The sequence below is a fragment of the Grammomys surdaster genome, unplaced genomic scaffold, assembly GCF_004785775.1.
Source record: "Grammomys surdaster isolate TR1022 unplaced genomic scaffold, NIH_TR_1.0 141, whole genome shotgun sequence".
Lineage (NCBI taxonomy): Eukaryota > Metazoa > Chordata > Mammalia > Rodentia > Muridae > Grammomys > Grammomys surdaster.
The window spans coordinates 2939471-2957303 of record NW_021604599.1 but is presented as its reverse complement, the minus strand read 5'-3'; the positions used below and the strand labels follow the sequence as shown (position 1 = coordinate 2957303).

The following is a 17833-nucleotide window of genomic DNA, read 5'->3' as shown; positions in this document are numbered from 1 at the left end:
GGCATACTCTGCATGCAGGACAGACCGTAGGCCTTTAAAAATCTCCTGACCCAGTCCCAGTTCTGGAGACCTAGCTCGTGTTCTGGTTCTGTCCCAAAGCCTTTACACTGGTTTTTCTACCTGAGATGTTTTTTCTCCTCCTTTTTCTTTTCTTTTCTTTTCTTTTCTTTCTTTCTTTCTTTCTTTCTTTCTTTCTTTCTTTCTTTCTTTCTTTTTTTTCAGACAGGGTTTCTCTGTGTAGCCCTGGCTGTCCTGGAACTCACTCTGTAGACCAGGCTAGCCTCAAACTCTCAAACTCAGAAATCCACCTGCCTCTGCCTCCCAAGTGCTGGGATTAAAGGCGTGTGCCACCACCGCCCGACCTTTTCCTTTCCTTTCCTTTCCTTTCCTTTCCTTTCCCTTTTCCCTTTTCCCTTTTCCCTTTTCCCTTTTCCCTTTTCCCTTTTTCCCTTCCCTTCCCCTTTTCCCTTCCCTTCCCTTCCCTTCCCTTCCCCTTTTCCCTTCCCTTCCCCCTTTCCCTTCCCTTCCCCCTTTCCCTTCCCTTCCCCTTTTCCCTTCCCTTCCCTTCCCCTTTTCCCTTCCCTTCCCTTCCCTTTTCTTTTCTTTTCTTTTCTTTTCAACAGGACCAGAGATTGAACACAGGGAGTCACAAGTGCTCTGCCACAGAGCCACACCCTTAACGCCTCTCCATACTATTTCAGCCTTTTCCTTTCTGCCATTTTTGTTCTCTGTTAAAAATGTTAGTCCTTTGCAAAAAGGCTTCCCCAAGGACAAGTACTCTTCCTTCTCTGTTTTGTGTGTCCCTTGCTAATTTAGTAACAGTCACTAAGTTTCCAGGAGGCTGTTACCTTCGCAACAAGCTCCTGTTCATAGCCCAGCATGGAAACTAGAGAGTCATAGGCTCCGAGAGGTGGTGGCTCTCAGGTATAAGGGGGGAGGATCTCTGTGGTCAGCACACCCGCATCCTAGTGGATGAAGACTCTTGTACTCCTTACTCCGTGATAGTTAGGGAGGGCCAGATAGCAAAGGTGACTTCTGCCCCATCGCTCGCATTGATGTTGAGTAGATTTATCCCTGGTTTAGTGAGAGTCCCAGTAGGCTCACCTTGAAAAGGAAAATTCCACCTGTCTCCTGCAAGTGCATGGGAAGTCACAGTCCCCAGTGGACAGTCCCTGGGGCCACCACAAACAATGAAGATATACGTTGTGGGACTTGCTCTCTAGATCTCAGCCTCGGGCTCTGAATCTTAGAGGTGGAAGGTCAGCAAAGTCCCATCAAACTTGGACTTCAGATAGACTGTGTACATATTTGGAAGCAGAAGCTGGCCGTGAACTTGAGATCTTGCCTCAGCTTCCCAAGTGCTAGTAGTGTAGGCATGAGCCACAATGCTCTGCTCACAAAATACTTTTTTTTTTAAAAAAATGTAATTTGATCCCAACAATATGAGACATTTAAAAAAAAGAGACTTTTTAAAATAAAATTTTATTTAAACATTTGAGAACTTCATACCATGTATTTTTATCACATCCTTTCTCTACCTTCAAGAACTCACCCCCTCCACTCTCACCTCCCTACTCACCCAATTTTGAGGTCTCCTCCTCTTCTTTCTCTTCCTTGTCTTCCTCTTCCTCCTCCCCTCTTCCTCTTCTTCCTCCTTTTCTTCACTCACAAAGTACAGTTTGTGTTACCACACTACTCTCAGGAGTGGGACCTGTCCTGGAATGTGGTCACACCACTAAAGAAAACTCTCTCTTCCAGCATCTGTCAACCAGCAGCTCCACAGCTGGGGGAGGGGCTTTGTCTCCTTTGATCTTCCACAGGTCTTGTGCCGGAAGGACTAATGACAGCACAACTGCGGTGAGTGCAGAGTTCTGTATGTGCAACTGTCCTGCTGTGTCTCCTTGAAGTCACCCACCCACTCTGGCCACTACAACCTCCTCTTCCTGAAAGAGTCCAGGGCCTGATGTGGAGGAGGTGTGACATGTGGCATGTGACACTCAAGTTGCTCTAAGTGGAGGAATTTTTAGAGTAGAAGTATGACATTAAACCCATGGCAAAAACACTTGTTTATCTGAATCGTAAGTTCAACTGGGTACCCTGTAATTTACCTGATAACTTAAAAAGAAATGGCTTGCCTGGGGGCAGTGTTGGGACTGGGGAAAGCACAAGCCATCAAGGGCTCTGTTCTTTTTTTTTCTCCCCTAAAGGGTAGACTGAAGCTGGTTTCTTTCATGCCAAATAAGCAATCACAGACAACCCATTAGGAATCCCAAACTCATGACTATCATGAGACTCAAGATCAAGAATGAAAAAAAGTTTTTATATTTTTTTGGATTAACAGCCAGAGAAGCCAGTCTTCACATACACGCGGCCAGTCAGTCAGCAGGGAGGTCTGCTCCTCAAGGAAGGTAAGAGCGCCGGCTTCTTGTTAACTGTACACTGTCCTGTTCTTCCGGAACAGGGCTCGATGGCTGCCTGTCTCCCCGCGGGGCCTTACTGAAGCTTGAACGACTGCACTTTCCATGTTTGTAATGGTCTCACCTTCGGAATACAGAGCCTCTCAGATTCTTTCTCACTCCTCCAAGGTTGCCAAGGATATCAACATTTGGGGTGGTGGTTGCTAAGGATATCAACGTTTGGGGGTGGTGGTGACAGGAACCCCTTTTACACTACAGTTAGTCTGTCACCCAAAGGGACTTCTGTTGGCTTCACTGGGGTGAGGTACACTTATCCTGTAACTGTTTGCTGAGGCTCTGAGCTTGAGGTGAATGTCACAGAAACAATTAATGCACTGTTAATTGAGTCTCTTGTCTATCAACGCAGGGCTCACCTTACACTACCCACCTTACACTACCCACCTTACACTACCCACCTTACACTACCCACCTGAGGTGGGTGATCCCTGAGCTCAAATGTAGTTTCTTTTTTACACTGGGGAAGGGCAAATTACACGCACAATGCCCTGTGGAAAGGAGCCACATTCTGGGCTCAAGGAAATCCTGATTTTGTCCTCTCATTATCCCTGTTCTTCAAATTGGATCTAATTAATGAAATTCCACAGGGGTAGACCCTTAAAATTTATAGTAACAGTAATTTAAAAAAGGCAAAAACCTGACCATAATGACAAGAGATGAGGCTTCTGTTACTGTCTTTTACTGAGCTCACGGTAGTTATGGCCACTGTAGTCCACAAGATTCTTGTTATTATTCATTTATGCAGATTTTGGGTTTTTGAAAGTATTTTTGGTTTGAGTGTAGTGGCGAACACTTTTAATTAATTAAAGTACTTGGAAAGCAGAGGCACACAGATCTATACAAATTCACAGCCAGCCTGGTCTACATATCGTGTTCTAAGACAGCCAGAGCAGTGCAGTGAGACTGTCTAAAAAAATAAAAGTTTTAATTCCTAGCTGTGTGGCCTGGATAGACAGAAAGAGAAACTGAACTGGACAAATGGGGAAGAAGCTACCAGGTGAAGGGAGATCTGGCTTCCTCAGTCTGTCTTGGGTGATGTGTACTTGTCCAACAAGAACAGGGTCCTTTGTTTCAAAAGTGGGTTTGGAAGACATGCTCTGACACTATTACACACACCCCGGTCAGGCTCTGGCTGGGGTGCCCTGGCAAACACTTCTCAGTGAATACTGTAAACTTCTGCTTGGCCAGAGATTGAGGCTAGTGGTAATTTTGGAGAAACAATAAGGCATCTCCTTTTGTTTCTGTGTGCGTGTGCGTGTGCGTGGATGTGGGTGTGGGTGTGTTGTTTTGTTTTTGTTTTTTGAGACAGGGTGTTTGTGTACTTTGGCTGTCCTAGAGCTCGCTCTGTAGACCAGGCTGGCTTCAGACTCACAGTGATCCACCTGCCTCTGCTTCCTGAGTGCTGGGAGTAAAGATGTGTGCCACCTCTGCTCAGCTTCTTCTATTGTTTTATTTTTACATTTATTATTTTACTACTATTATTTACTATTTATTTATTATTTACTATTATGCATTAATTTATTATTACATTGCGTGTGTGTGTGTGTGTATGCGTGTGTGTGTGACTCAATAGACAATGCCATTGAGTCTTTTTCCCTCCTTCACCAGGGTTCCGGGGCTCACACTCATGCAGCAAACATCTTTCCCCACTGAATCATCCCTCCATCCCCACCTCTTGTTTTACTCACTGATGCCCTAGACTAGCAAAGGTCAAGACAGAATGACTAAAATCCTCTCTTGAGTTCATTATAGAGTCAAACTGAAGGCCAGGGAAGACACTCCCCCGTGATAACTCAGTTTTAAAGCGCTGTTTCCTTTGTAGTCTCTTCCTAGAACGTAGTTTTCCAGTAAGTAGAAGGTGTCAGAGCCTGAGCTATCTCGAAAGCTCTTAGAATTAATGAGAGGAGGACCCACAGGGCCAGCTAGCTGATACCCATCCTGGGAACAGTCTCTGTGTGGCTCTGTGAGATGTGAGGATGGATGTTTTGGATGCACTAAGCAATCTCCATGTGCCCTTCCTTTAGGTGTCCTGCGCTCTGAGTCCACACAATGCCTCGAGAAGACGTTCACTTCGGTTATTCCCGGAAGGGGCGCAGCCACTTTTATGTCACTGCTGAAGAGTAAGTTACAAAGCAAACCCTCTGGGATTTCCAGTTTGCCATTTGCAGACACAGTCTATTGACTTCCACACACACATGACTATCTGTAACTTTCTCTAGCATTTAATCTCTCCAGAGAACAAATTCACTGCCACCTAGGGGCGATCCGGAGGTCATACAATGGTCTTACAGTTCTCTGGGGCCAAACAGTCCGGGAAATAGAAGCGAGAAAAGTTAGATATTGCTATTTTTGTCTGCATTCTTGGGCTTTGGTTGTTGCTTCCCACATCTATCCAGGACTCAAATACCTCCTTCCTCAAGCCTATCCACCAACTCCTCTCCAGACTCCTACAGGTGCTGTGTAGACAAAGTTAAGTTGCTAAAGAGCCATTGTGGGTGAGTGGCACGCCTGTCGGTCTTGGCCTGCATGCAGACTCCAGGCAGAAGATGGTGGCCTTGATTTTTGCATGAGAGCATCATCCTACAGGAAGGTGTTTGAGCTTCTGGGTTAATCAGAAAGAAGTATTTATGCGATTATTACTTCTAAGAACTAAGCACATGATTTGGAGATACTGTTCTGTATCTCTGAAAAGGTCTAGAGTCCAGTGGGAGGGTTAGGCAGGGAGTCATTCCGGCACACGTAAGTGCCCTCAGGGGAACGCAGGGCACACTCTGCAGGTGCTCTGAGTGGGAAGGGTGTGGTCAGGGCTGACCCTGAGCAGAGACTCCAGACGGGCTTTCTTTTTTTTTTTTAATATACATTTTTTTGTATTGTTGTTGTTAAAGACTTATTTATTTATTTTATGCATATGAGTGCACTGTAGCTGTCTTCAGACACACCAGAAGAGGGCATCAGATTCCATTGCAGACGGTTGTGAGCCACCATTTGGTTGCTGGGAATTGAACTCATGACCTTTGGAAGAGCAGTCAGTGCTCTTAACCACTGAGCCACCTCTCCAGCCCCCAGACGGGCTTTCATTTAGAGCGTGGTTCTCACCCTTCCTAATGCTGAGACTCTATTAGTTCCTCATGTGGTGACCCCCAACCATAAAATTATTTCCATTGCTACTTTATAAATGTAAATTTGTTGCTATTATGAATTGTAATGTAAATATCTGATATGCAGGATATCTGATATGCGACCTCTGTGAAAAGGTTGTTCAATCTCCAGGGGCAGGAGGTGGGGAGTGGGAGGAGGTTTACGATCCAAAGGTTGAGAACCTCTGTTTTGAGTTGTCTTTGAGCTGTCAGCTCAGAACCCCTGCAGATCTGCTCCCCTTGTAGAAAGAGTTGCTGGAAAATCTTACAGAGATTGCAGAGTCAGCCAGCAAACTAGGTATCATCAATGCAGTCCAGCTGGGAGTGTTTCCCAGGGGATTTCCCATACCACAGCAGAGCCAGTTGGAGGAGGTGGGAGAAGTGATACATTGTAGCAAATTGTCTCCATAACATTCGATTTAGGTGGGAGATACATTGTATATGGCATTGTTTCCACATCTTTAGGATGACGCCACAGACTCTTCTAATACTGGAATTTTTGCTCTCTCTCACTCAGTAGTCCAGGAGTCTTAGCCCGTCAGTTCCTTTCTTTCTGTTTGTCACCCCTGCAACTGCTTCTGTCTAGGTGAGGATGCTATGCCATCTTCATTGTGTTTCCCCATCAGAAAGTGAGAAACCAAAGGAAGCTAGGGCCATTGTTTTCCACGGGCCCTCACCCGGTCTCTCTATCCCCTCCATCCTGACAGCCACATCTGTCTACTGTGTTGTATGCAGGAACAGCTTAGAGAAACCAGGAGGTGGGGCAGGCTGTGTTAATATTGGGATTTAATGCAGGCCTGGTTGCCTACGAAGCACTAAGCTGGTGGGTTAAAGAAGGCAAATATTTGAACAATCCCATTCGCAGGGAGGTGCAACCAGTATCTCTAATAACTGGCGAGCTGAAGCTGGAGGCAGGCGTTATCAGCTCAGCAGGCTGAAAGCTGAGTCTTCCTTTGTGGTGTATAGCCACTTTCTCATCGGTGAAGCCAGCAGTTGCTCCCACAGCTGCAGACTGAGGGACTAACAGTGTCAAGAGCCACTGTGAGATGATGCTCTCAGAGCACAGAGCGGGAGGCAGACCTGCAGGGAGGGACTCTACACACTCTGTAGGGGCAACACGGGCAAAGAAGACATTGGGTTTTCAGAGTTCAGAGCCAGCAGCCCAGAGTAGGGTGTAGGAAGATGGGTTTGGAGCTGGGGACGGCAGCTTACAAAGGGCACTTGTGACTTAGTACCATCATATACATCATATTCACACACATACACACACACACACACACACACACACTCATAATCACCATCATCATCACCATCTACTTCCTTCACTGAAGGCTTGTGCTTTCGTTTTTACACTTTCACCAAAGTGCTTATTCAAGGACAGCAAGTACTATGATGTCTTCCCTGAGAGGACAGAGAGGTCCTGGGTTCCAGCACCTCTGGGTTCCAGAGGGAGAAAAACTACCACTCCATGGATGCCACCGTTTCCAACAGCATCACCAGAGGCCCCAGCCCAGTGCAGTGACACACTTATTCTCAGTCTATGAAGGAAGCAACTCTCCAGTACTTGAAGCATGGTACATGATTTTCAGCAGGGCAATGAAAGAGAGCAGGGAAGAATACAAGAAAATCACTGCACAAGGCCATCAAGATCAGGGTTCATCCTGAAAGGTCCTTGGTCCTCTGGCTGCCCTGTTTAAACAGGAGGGTAGGGTGTAGCGGGGAGCAGAGGCATCTGTATTGAAGCAATACAGAGATTCTCGGAGGATAGTTCTCCTCCTTTGGAATCTGCCAGTGGTATGAGGAAGTGTAATATAAAGTGAATTCCCACAGCCAGTCAAAAAGGGCTACCCACCTGTTGGCTGTCAGCTCCCTCTGAAGCCTCAGTAGATGGGTTCTTACATGTGTGGCAATAAGTCATCTAGGGAGCTTGCCCAAACTCAGATTCCTAGGTGCTGCCTCCAAGACGAATCAGTTTAGGCCGGGAGTGGGTCCCCAGAGTCTGCACTTTAATTCCACCTCATGTGACCACCCCAGGTGTCTGGGTGACTGAGGAGAATTCGAGGCTAGGCAGCAGCTTCCTCTGGCATGTCTGGCATTCTTTGATGTTTTATGCTTTCAATCACTTGAGTGTGTGTGTTCTCTTTATGTACAACATGATTGTGCATAAAGAGCTGGAACAGAGCTATCTGTGTCAAGATGCTCAAAGGGAGAGTAGGGGGTGAACTTAGAGCACGAGCATGCTGGGAATTTGTGTCAGCTGCTTTCAGTCATAAGAGCCATTGAACGCTCTTTGTGATAGTTTTACTTTAGGAGATGGTTCTTCCAGGAAAGCACTGGACAGAGGACGTAGGTCTGGCTTGAATCCTAGAGCTTCCATGACAACTGTCTAGGACCACTTACTCTGATGGTTCTTCTAGATGCTGGCTCTGCAGCCTTGAGCATCTTGTAAGCCTGACAGCGGTTGTAAAGTGAACTATCCCTAGCTCAGAGGATTGCTGCACAGTGCCCGGCACAAAATTGTCCCAGTGCCTGGGATCTGGGAACTTGGGCCATGCCGTTTGTAGCTCTACAAAGGTTCCTGGGGCCTTTGCAGCTACTGTAAGGGATTGTCCTACACGATAAGGGCAGAACTTCCTTCTGGAATGGCCATCCTCCAGGTCTCTCCATCCCATTTGGAGTTGGACAGGACATGCTTGATTGCTCGACAGCCTTGAGATGGAGGTAGGCGTTACTGGTAGAAGTCCATCCCCTGCAATCCTGCAGCCACTCAATCTAGTACACACCATCCGGGTCCGCAGAGCGTTTCTTAGCAAGTTCACGGTCACGGTGCTGATCATACTTGATGAGTATCTGCCAGATGCCAGCTGACTGACAGTGCTGTGCAGAAATGAACACACCAAGCTCTATTCCCAGGATGTTTGCGGCAACTGTAATGCTTCCCAGGGGTCTCTGGACACAGGACATAAGTGGCTGCCTTAGAGCCTCAAAAAACAGTGTCCTGATGTTCAGGACCTGATGATACACAGATAAATGACCGTATTACTCTGTACCAGATCCAGCTCAGACTCCTCTGTGGACACCACAGGGGGTCAAAGCAGAGCAGAGTTTGGGGCAGGGATAGCCTCAGGCTCAAACCCTGACTCAGACTTGTGATAGCTCTGGGTGGCAAGCCCTCTGACTTTATTTCTTCCTCTGTGAAATGGGGGTAGTAAATGGTATCCACGCTGCAGAGTTATTATGAGAATTATCATAACTGGTTAGCACAGCTGCTGGCTCAGAGTCAGTGTTGATTTCCATTTCTTTTTATCTGAATTGACTTGGAAAAAAATGCTTAAAATAAGCCATGTTGAGAGGAAAAGGTTATTCTACTTCAGTAAACTGTCTACATTAGGGTCAGATGCCAGGGCAGCCCTTCTGCTTGGGACTTGGTACACCACACTTAAAGGCTCGTAACTAGGTCCTGTCCTTGGATACTGGAGTTGTAGGTCTGGTCAGGTGCCCTGTGTGGAAACTAGACTATTTGGAGATGAGAAGATGCTTTCCTGGACCACAAAAAGGGAGAAGGTTGGTTGCTGTCTCATCAAAGTCTGGAACGATGTTTCTGAGCCGTGTTGGACATGTCTATCTCTGGTCCAGGGCCGCAGGGATCGGCATCCTGATTGCAGCCCTGGGGATTGCAATGCTTATCGGCTGCTGGTATTGTAGAAGACGAAGTGGATACAGAACCTTGACGGTGGGTAACGGTCTCCTGAAGGGTCTGATCCTTCCTCTGAACTTCTGGGGATGCCCGTGAATGCATGTGCATGTGTGTGCACATGCCATGGTATGGGTGTGGAGACTAGAGGACTTTTTGAAGTTGGTTCTCTCCTTCCTCCTTGTGATGATTTGGGATCAAACTCAGCTTGTCAGTCTGGGTGGCAAACATTCTTCCCTGCTGGGCTGGCCCTGCTGAATTCTTCTGTCTGTGTGTGACACTAAGTAGCCCATAATATCCAGCATTGTACTGATAATCACACCAGCACGAGAAAACCGCCCTCCCCACAGCATAAGGAGCACCACTGAATCACCTTCCCTCATCCATCCATCTATCTATTGGCCCTGTAAGGACGACATGCTAACCTGACATAGCACTAACATCAGGAAAGGCGCCTTAAGATCCTGAACATCTGTATAGGTTCCAAAACAAATTCTGGGCATTTGGAGGCTAGCAAGGCATAGCAAGGTAGGAAACTGTAAACATGATCTCAAAGGAAAACTCAGTGCTACACAGTAAAAAACAGATCTTTAAAGATGGAAGGCACTGGATGGGAGGGGTGGCTCAGCAGTTAAGTGCACTGGCTGCTCTTCCACAGGACCCAGGTTCAGTTCCCAGATCCCACATGGTGGCTCACAGCCTTCTGAAACTGCAGTGCCAGAGAATCTGTCAACCAGGAGAGGTCTCCACAGTCACCAGGAATACACATGGTGCACAGACATACATTCTGGCAAGACATCAGACATTATAGGCAATCAATCAATCAAGCAATCAAGCCACTAACTAGGTATAGTGGCACCTATGTGTAATTCTAGCACTTAGAGAGAAGGGCAGAGCTTAGGCCACCACAGGCTACCAGGAAGAACTTGCTTTAAAAAAAAAAAAAGGACAATAAAGCACCCCTCCCAATCCCCAAACAGGCTCTCAACCACATCAATTCAAAATTAGATTATCATAAAATCAACAAAATGTGTTGTCATAGAAACAGCAAAACTATGCTAAAAAAACAAAGCACTGAGCTCAGGTAGGTAAAATATGGCAACGTGAACTGGAACTTTTAGGAGTGTGAGCCCTCTCAGATTCTGACTCACACTTCCCAAGACTGCAGAAAACCTTTGCTCTGTCCTTTCTGGAGGAAGGAGACTCTAACAACACCGAACCCTCACCCCCAGTACTGGCCACAGCTCAGGCTTCTTGGAAGGCAACTGAACTCTGCCTGGAGAACCCCAAGTTCCAGCTCTGAGCCCAGGTTGCCTCCCAAGCCCGGATCATACACGAATTTACTAAGTGCCCACTGTCTACCGTTCCAATTGAAAAGCTTCTTTGCCAGGAAAAAGGCTGTGTCTGTGTCTCCCTTTCTCTGATTGTCCTTTTTCAGTTGAGGGTCCAGAATGTAATCCAAAGAGGCAAGGCACATTGGAACCCACATGTCATCCAGCAGAGTCCTCTAGTGAGTTTATACTAAAGGGTGGGCAGCCTCCAAGTAACCTGTGCGAAAGCCTGGGATCGCCTTAAGCCTAGAACTGTCCATGGGATACCTGCCACTGTGTATGTATGCTGAGTAGGGGACGGACTGTAGCTTCTGCCATTCAGTTCTATCTGTGTCCTTCTGGCATGGAGTGGTGACATTCCTCGCACTTGGTTATTTATTAGTTGATCTTCTTGTTTGTCTTCCCCCTTTAGGAAAACAGGCACATAAAAGTCACTTGTGCCTGGCAGTGGTGGCAAACATCTTTAATTCTGACACCTGGGAAGCAGAGGCAGGTGGATCTCTGTGAGTCTGAGGTCAGCCTGTTCTGTAAAGCAAGTTCCAGGATGGACAGGGCTATACAAGAATAAAGTAGAAGTCACTAGGTTGTAGGGCACCAGGATTTAGCTTCATTGTCCACTGCTGGGTTGCTTTGTGACCTCAGATATTAATTTTTCCCTTACTGGCTCTATTCTACACTTAATGTTAGCATTTCCTCTAGGGTCTGCCCGACAGTTACCTAGCAACAGCCAGGTACCAGGCTCGCATATAAGTAGAACCGCTTCTTACTGCCTGCTCTCTCTACCTATTCTCTCTTTTCTCCTCTCCTCGATTTTCCTCCCCTCTTCTATCTTTCCCTCCCTCTTTTTCTCTCTCCCTCCTTTCTCTTCTCGCCAATAAGCCTTTATATTAGGTCTGTCTCATGCCTTGACTTCTCAGGGAGAGCACTTTGGCATGGTCCCACCCACATGCTCTGCCGATGTTTTATAAAACACAACATCTTGTCATAGCAAAAAACATGGCAGAAAACATTTATTAGTTTTTACTTAGCATGTCTTCATTTATTATTTTTATATCTTAAATTTCATGTATGTGTGTGTCTGTCAGTATGTGCATGAGAATCCCTGTGTCCACAGAGGCCAGAAGAGGATCTCCCTGGTGTTGGAGTTACAGGCAGTTGTGAGCCAGCAAATATAGGGAATTGGATTTAGGACCTCTCTAAATGCTCCTAGCTGCAGGGCCAACTCTCCAGCCCCATTTCTCTATTTAAAAAAATAAAATAAGAGTTCATTTGTGTTTCTACTTGTCAAAACCACAGTGACTTGGTGTTTCACGTTAGTGTGTTGGGACTCGTTTTCTACTCAATTCACAATTATTAGCTTGACGTGATACAACCCAAAGGCAATGATTTCTCACCTCTTACATTCTTCAAGTTTGAGAATACAAAGAGAGTGGCTGTGTGTGCAGACACTGACTTGGTTGTAATCCTGGTTGGTTGATAAGATTCCAGTGTTACCTTCTATGCTACACATAATCAATATCCTACAAATAAATTTATCCTACGTATAAATCAGTGAATCAGAGTCTCTGGTTTTTTATAAGATAGAAATGTATTCTGCCCTTAGTACCTCCAGTGTAAAAAAGAGGAGGAAAAGGCTCCATCCTACTTGGTGTGGACGTGCGTGTGTGAGCGGTGGCCCCCACACTCAAGCCATGGCGTTCATGTAAAGGTCAGAGAACAATTTCTGGGAGTCAGCTCTTGCTTTCCCCTTTGCTGATACAGGTTTTCTCTTGTGCCTGAGCTCTGTGTGTTTCAGGCTAACTGGCCAGTGAGCCTCTGGATGACTCTCCTGTCTCTGTGCACCATCTCACTGCAGGGGTACTGGGCTACAGGTAGATGTGGCTGTGCTTGGCCTGTTGTATGAGCTCCAGATATTACACTAGAACTTTTACTGGCCGAGCCACCTTCACAGGCCATATTATTGGAATTAATACTAAAACCTTGTTTTGAGACGTTCAGATCTCCTGGAAAGGCTAGTCAGCAATCTCTAGCCTAAGAACTTTAGGCAAGTGTGCTGCAGTTATGTGACATGGTGCAGCAAGTATTGTGTCTTAGCTGCTTTCTCTTGCTGTGCTAAAATACTAAAACCAACTCAAGGAGTAAATTGTCTGTTTGGCTTACAAGTTGGTTTCCTTTTTCATTTCTTTTCTCTTTTCTGAGGGGGTTCTTGTTCTGTAGCTCAAGCTAGCCTCAGACTAATGGTTCTCTTGCTTTGGCTTTCCTGGTGTTGGAATTATACAAGTGCAGAAGCCAGAGAGGGTACTGGTTCCCCTGGAACTGGAGCGTGAGTACTGAACTATGATACCAGTGCTGGGAACAAAATCTGGGCCCTTTGCAAGAGCAGCGCAAGCTCATCACCACTGAGCCGTCCCTCGAGGCCATTTGCTTTCTGAAGGACAATACCACCAATTGGTCACTTTGTGGATCCAGTCTCCTCTTCCAAACTCCCCATTTAGTGACAGCGTGGTGGTGCCAGCCACTTTAGTTAGCCCTGACAACTCTGAGAAGTGGGTTGTATCATCTTGCTACTACAGATCTCAGGACCAGAATGAAGAGGAAGGGAGTGGTGTGAGGACGCCCAGCTAGTAAGCGGAAAGCAGCTAGCTTAACACCCATTTTTATGTGTATAGATTTTTTAAAAAGTTATTTTTATTTCATGTGCACTGGTGTTTTCCTGCATGTATGTCTGTGTGGAGTGTAGGGTCCCCTGAAATTGAAGTTACAGACAGTTTTGAACTGCCTTGTGGGTCTGGGAATCGAACCTGGGTCCTCTGGTGGAGTAGCCAGTGCTCTTAACCACTGAGCCATCTCTCCAGCCTTAAGGCTCATTTTTAAAGCATTGTTTTCCTTTTCTTTAATGTACTCAGTTATTATTATTATTATTAACTATTCATTCTTATGGCTTTATATTTCAGGACAAAAGGCATCATGCTGGCATTCAAAATACCTCGAGGGAAAGATGCTCCTGTGAGAGTCTTGATCACCATGACAGCCGACTGTCTTCTCAAGAAAAAAACCCTCAGCCTGTGGTAGGTGGCGATCACGCATCTGGGTATATCCATGTCTACTGCTTTCAGCCCAAGTAAACAAAGTGATTTCTATTAAAGTGTAATCTTAAATCTATTTGCTGTCACTAAGCTGTCAACTGACTGATAATGCTCATGATTAGGGCTGGAATCTTAGCTCAACGATAGAGCACTCGCTTTGCATCCACGAAGCCCTTGATTCAAGCCACACATCTGCCCCTCTCCCATTAAGGTCAAAATAGAAATCTTCTTGTACATTTTATAAATAAACAAACATTAGAAACAGTTTTTTTTTTTAAAGTTGTGTCTTCTTAGGTTTTACAGTCAATGAGAGTCCTACATGTAAGAGACAAGGGGAAAACTTTCTCCTACAGAGCTCAGCTGCAGCCACATGTAGTAAACACTTGAAACATAGTAGTTTGGAAAAAGCTACTGGGCATTTAAATTCTGCTTGTGACTCGCATGCATTTCTGCTGTAAAGCACCAGTGCACATTAAGCACAGCAAAGTAACGCACAGCGCTGATTCTGGAGTCAGCCAGCCGTGCTTTCGTCTTAGCTTCATGACTTCCTATTTGTGAGCCAGGCCAAGTGACTTTTTTCATGCCTCAATTTTCCCCTTGAGAACATCTCCTTGAACTGTTGTGAGCCTTAGCTGAATGACTGGCACACTGTGCTCAGCTGGTAGATCAATGTCTCTCTGACTTCGTCTTAATGATGGCTCTCATCAAGCTGCCCCTCCCCCAGCCCTAAATGTACTTTTTAGACACAACTAACAAGGACCTATGTGGTGAAGATGAAGTGTTTGTTGAGTGATACTCAGGATTCGAGAGTTCATGGGTAGGTGAGTTATCTCAGTGCTGCTAAACCTGACAACTTTGAGGCTGACCCCTGAGCCCCACCTGGTAAAAGGAGAGAACCAATTCCCCCAAACTGTTCACTGACATCCACCTGTGTGCTGTGGCAAAGGTGCTGCCCCCATAAACAGAATGACTAAATAAACAAAACCCAAATTCTTTCATTAGGACTTGGAAATTCTGACAAATAATCTGAGCATAAATATACTTTTTGATTTTGGGAAGACCCTCGTCTCTCTTTTTCTCTTCCCTCCAACATTTCAATATGCGTATTTGTCAAATTTAACAATTACTCCATTGGGTGAAAAGTCTGTATGAACATTTAGAAGCTTCAGTCCACAGCAAAAGTATAAATGTGATGCAAACTACCTTGCCTCAATCCCTCCTCCCCCCGGCCCCCAGACCATGCACCGCTCTCTGCCAAGCCCTCTCTCCTCTCTCCTCACAGGTTCCCAACGCTCCACCTGCCTATGAGAAGCTCTCTTCAGATCACTCGCCACCACCATATTCACCCTGAGAGCCAGGGAAACTGCCGAGAATACTGAACAACTTCCCTCACACTTCTGCTTTAAGGCTGAGGAGACGCCCGTGTTTTGCTTTAGAATGCTGCAGAATTACACCTCTACTAACAGGCTTGTGCAGAGGGGGTGGTGAGGGTGGTAAGACATATTAACCTTGGAAAAGCTTCAATAAACATCTTAATGTATATTATCTGTTCCGGCAGTAATGCTATTAAATCATCATCGTTGTTACTATTTTGAGGGGTGAACTCACATGGACGATCAGGGAGCATCTGATTGACAAAGACATTTTTATTTTATTTTATCTATTTATTTATTTATTTTCATTTTTTTTGAGACAGGGTTTCTTTGTGCAGCCCTAGCTATCCTGGAACTCACTCTGTAGACCATGCTGGTCTCGAACTCAGAAATCCGCCTGCCTTTGCCTCCCAAGTGCTAGGATTAAAGGTGTGCACCACCACTGCCTGGTCTTAATTAGTTTTATCTTAAGCTTGAAAGTGGTGTAAGGATTTTAAAAAGTAAAAGCCATTTTAGTTTAGTTGATATCTGTGTATTAAGTGTCCTTGAGACAATTAAAAGCAGGGTCCATTATTTCTCTCACTATACTACATGCTCTAGGCTAGCTAACCTGCAAGCTTCCAGCCTGTTCGGTCTCTACTTCCCATCACTCCGTGGGACTGCTGGGGTTACAGTGCACACTACCTTACCTGGCTTTTTAGGACGGCACCAGGGAGCCTTCAGACTTGCATTGCACTTCTTCTACCCATGGAATCATCTCCCTCATCCCTTATTTATTTATTTATTTATTTATTTATTTATTTAGACTTTTCAAATTCTCAAAAGAACACAGGGCCAGAGATTCTCCAGTGATATTACTGTTTACATTAACATTTTTTGTGTTTTTCCTTTTTCTTTCTTTTTTTCCTCTGAGACAGGGTTTCTCTGTGTAGCGTTGGCTGTCCTGGAATTCACTCTGTAGACCAGACTGGCCTCCAACTCAGAATCTGCCTCTGCCTTCCAAATGCTGGGATTAAAGGTGTATACCAACAATGTCCAGTGTGTGACTTTTTTTTTCATATCCATGTATTGATTAACTAATATTTTTTTGGTTAGCTTGTTAGTTATTGTTATTGAGACAAGGTCTCATGTAGCTTGTGACCAGGCTGGCACTCCTGACTACCTCCTGTGTTCTGGGACTACAGGCTTTGGTGTAATGCTGGGGACCGAACCTTGGGCTTCATGCATGCTAGGCAAGCCCTCTGCCACCTGATCTCCATCCCTAGCCTCTTATGAAAAAAAAAAAAGGTTTTTTTGGTCCATGTTTCCTGTGACTACCCTTTTGGATCACAGACCCTCTAGTTAGCTTTTCCCCCTCTGTCAGAAATGAGGCTACTGAACCCTCACTCCATGTGTCTCTCAGGATAAAGAATTGATGGGTGACTGCACACGGGCCACAGTAGAGAAGCAAGCCCAGCTCCTCCTCCATGCAACTGCGTGGTAAACTTACGATTATATCTAGTGCTCACTGACCCTCAGCACTAGATAGCCCTGGCTAACTCAGGGTGCAGAACCCCCTGCCATCTCCCCAAACTCAGAAGCCCCTTTGTCTTGAGGACTTCAAGGTCCTGGTCATGCTCTACATGGCAGCTCTCTCCCCCAGTGGAGCTCCTCTTCAGATCTGAAAGCTCTCATCCCTTGGTGGATAGTTTATGTCAACTTGACGCACACTAAAGTCATGTGAGAGAGGGAACATCAATTGAGAAAAATGCATCCATAGGCAAAGCTCTGTGAGTTCGAGGCCAGCTTGGTCTACACAGTAAGTTCCAGGACAGCCAGTGCTACACAGAGAGACCCTGTCTCAAGAAACAAAAACAAACAAAAAACCCAACCAAGCTGTAGGAAGACTGTAGGGCATTTTCCTAATGATTGATGAGGAAGGCCCATTTCATTGTGGGTAGGGCTACCCTTGGGCTGATGATCCTGGTTCTATAGGAATGTAGGTTGAGGAAGCCAGTTAGCAACACTCCTTTGTGGCCTCTGGATAAGCACCTGCCGTTTGAGTTCCTGTCCTGACGTCCCTCATTGATGAACTATCACGTGGATGTTTAAGTCAAAATCCTTTCTTCCCTGGCTTGCTTTTGGCCACAGCGCTCCTCACAGCAGAATCCAGACTAGGAATCCCCTCTCCTTATCCTTCCCATTCCCAGTCAGGGCTCCCTTTCCAAGCAGAGCTTCTGAAAGGTAATTGTGTCAGCTCCTTTTTGTGAACCTGATGTTCTTAACACTTAACACATCCTAACTGCAACTGGTATCACTTTCCTAGGTAGAGCTATAAAATGAAAAGAATAAGAATAGTTTGTTCTTATTAAAACCTAGGAAGACTGGATGGTTGTAAAGAGCCATGAGCCTGAGACCTGCGGAGGCATTACTAAGAATCACAGAAAACTCAAGGCTGTTTAAAGAAATGTTTTCACTACATGATTATTACTGTTAAGTCAGTACCCCGATTCTCCTTTCAGACAGATGAATTCTAAATGAAAAGACTTTATTAGGAATTGTGCCACCCTACCACCCCCACCCTGCTTCACAAGACCTTTGGATCTCATTCACATCTTCAGAGGGACCCCTGGCTTGATGGGGAAGGCCTAAGCCTTTATACAGTCACACACTGACAAAAATCTTTTTTCCATGTGGACAGCTTCTCCTCAGTGTCCCTCTAACAGTATCAGGTGATGGGCAACAGGTTTGGGCTGAGT

At 45.7% G+C, this 17833-nt stretch overlaps 1 protein-coding gene across 1 annotated transcript; it reads left to right on the top strand.

The window, feature by feature from the left end:
* Positions 1–2237: 2237 nt before the first annotated feature.
* Positions 2238–15265, top strand: Mlana (melan-A). Its single transcript, XM_028763962.1, has 5 exons — positions 2238–2408; positions 4499–4594; positions 9248–9344; positions 13591–13704; positions 15005–15265. Exons 2-5 carry the CDS (start codon positions 4524–4526, stop codon positions 15071–15073), a joined length of 351 nt encoding a protein of 116 aa, XP_028619795.1. The 5' UTR covers positions 2238–2408; positions 4499–4523; the 3' UTR covers positions 15074–15265.
* Positions 15266–17833: the final 2568 nt, after the last annotated feature.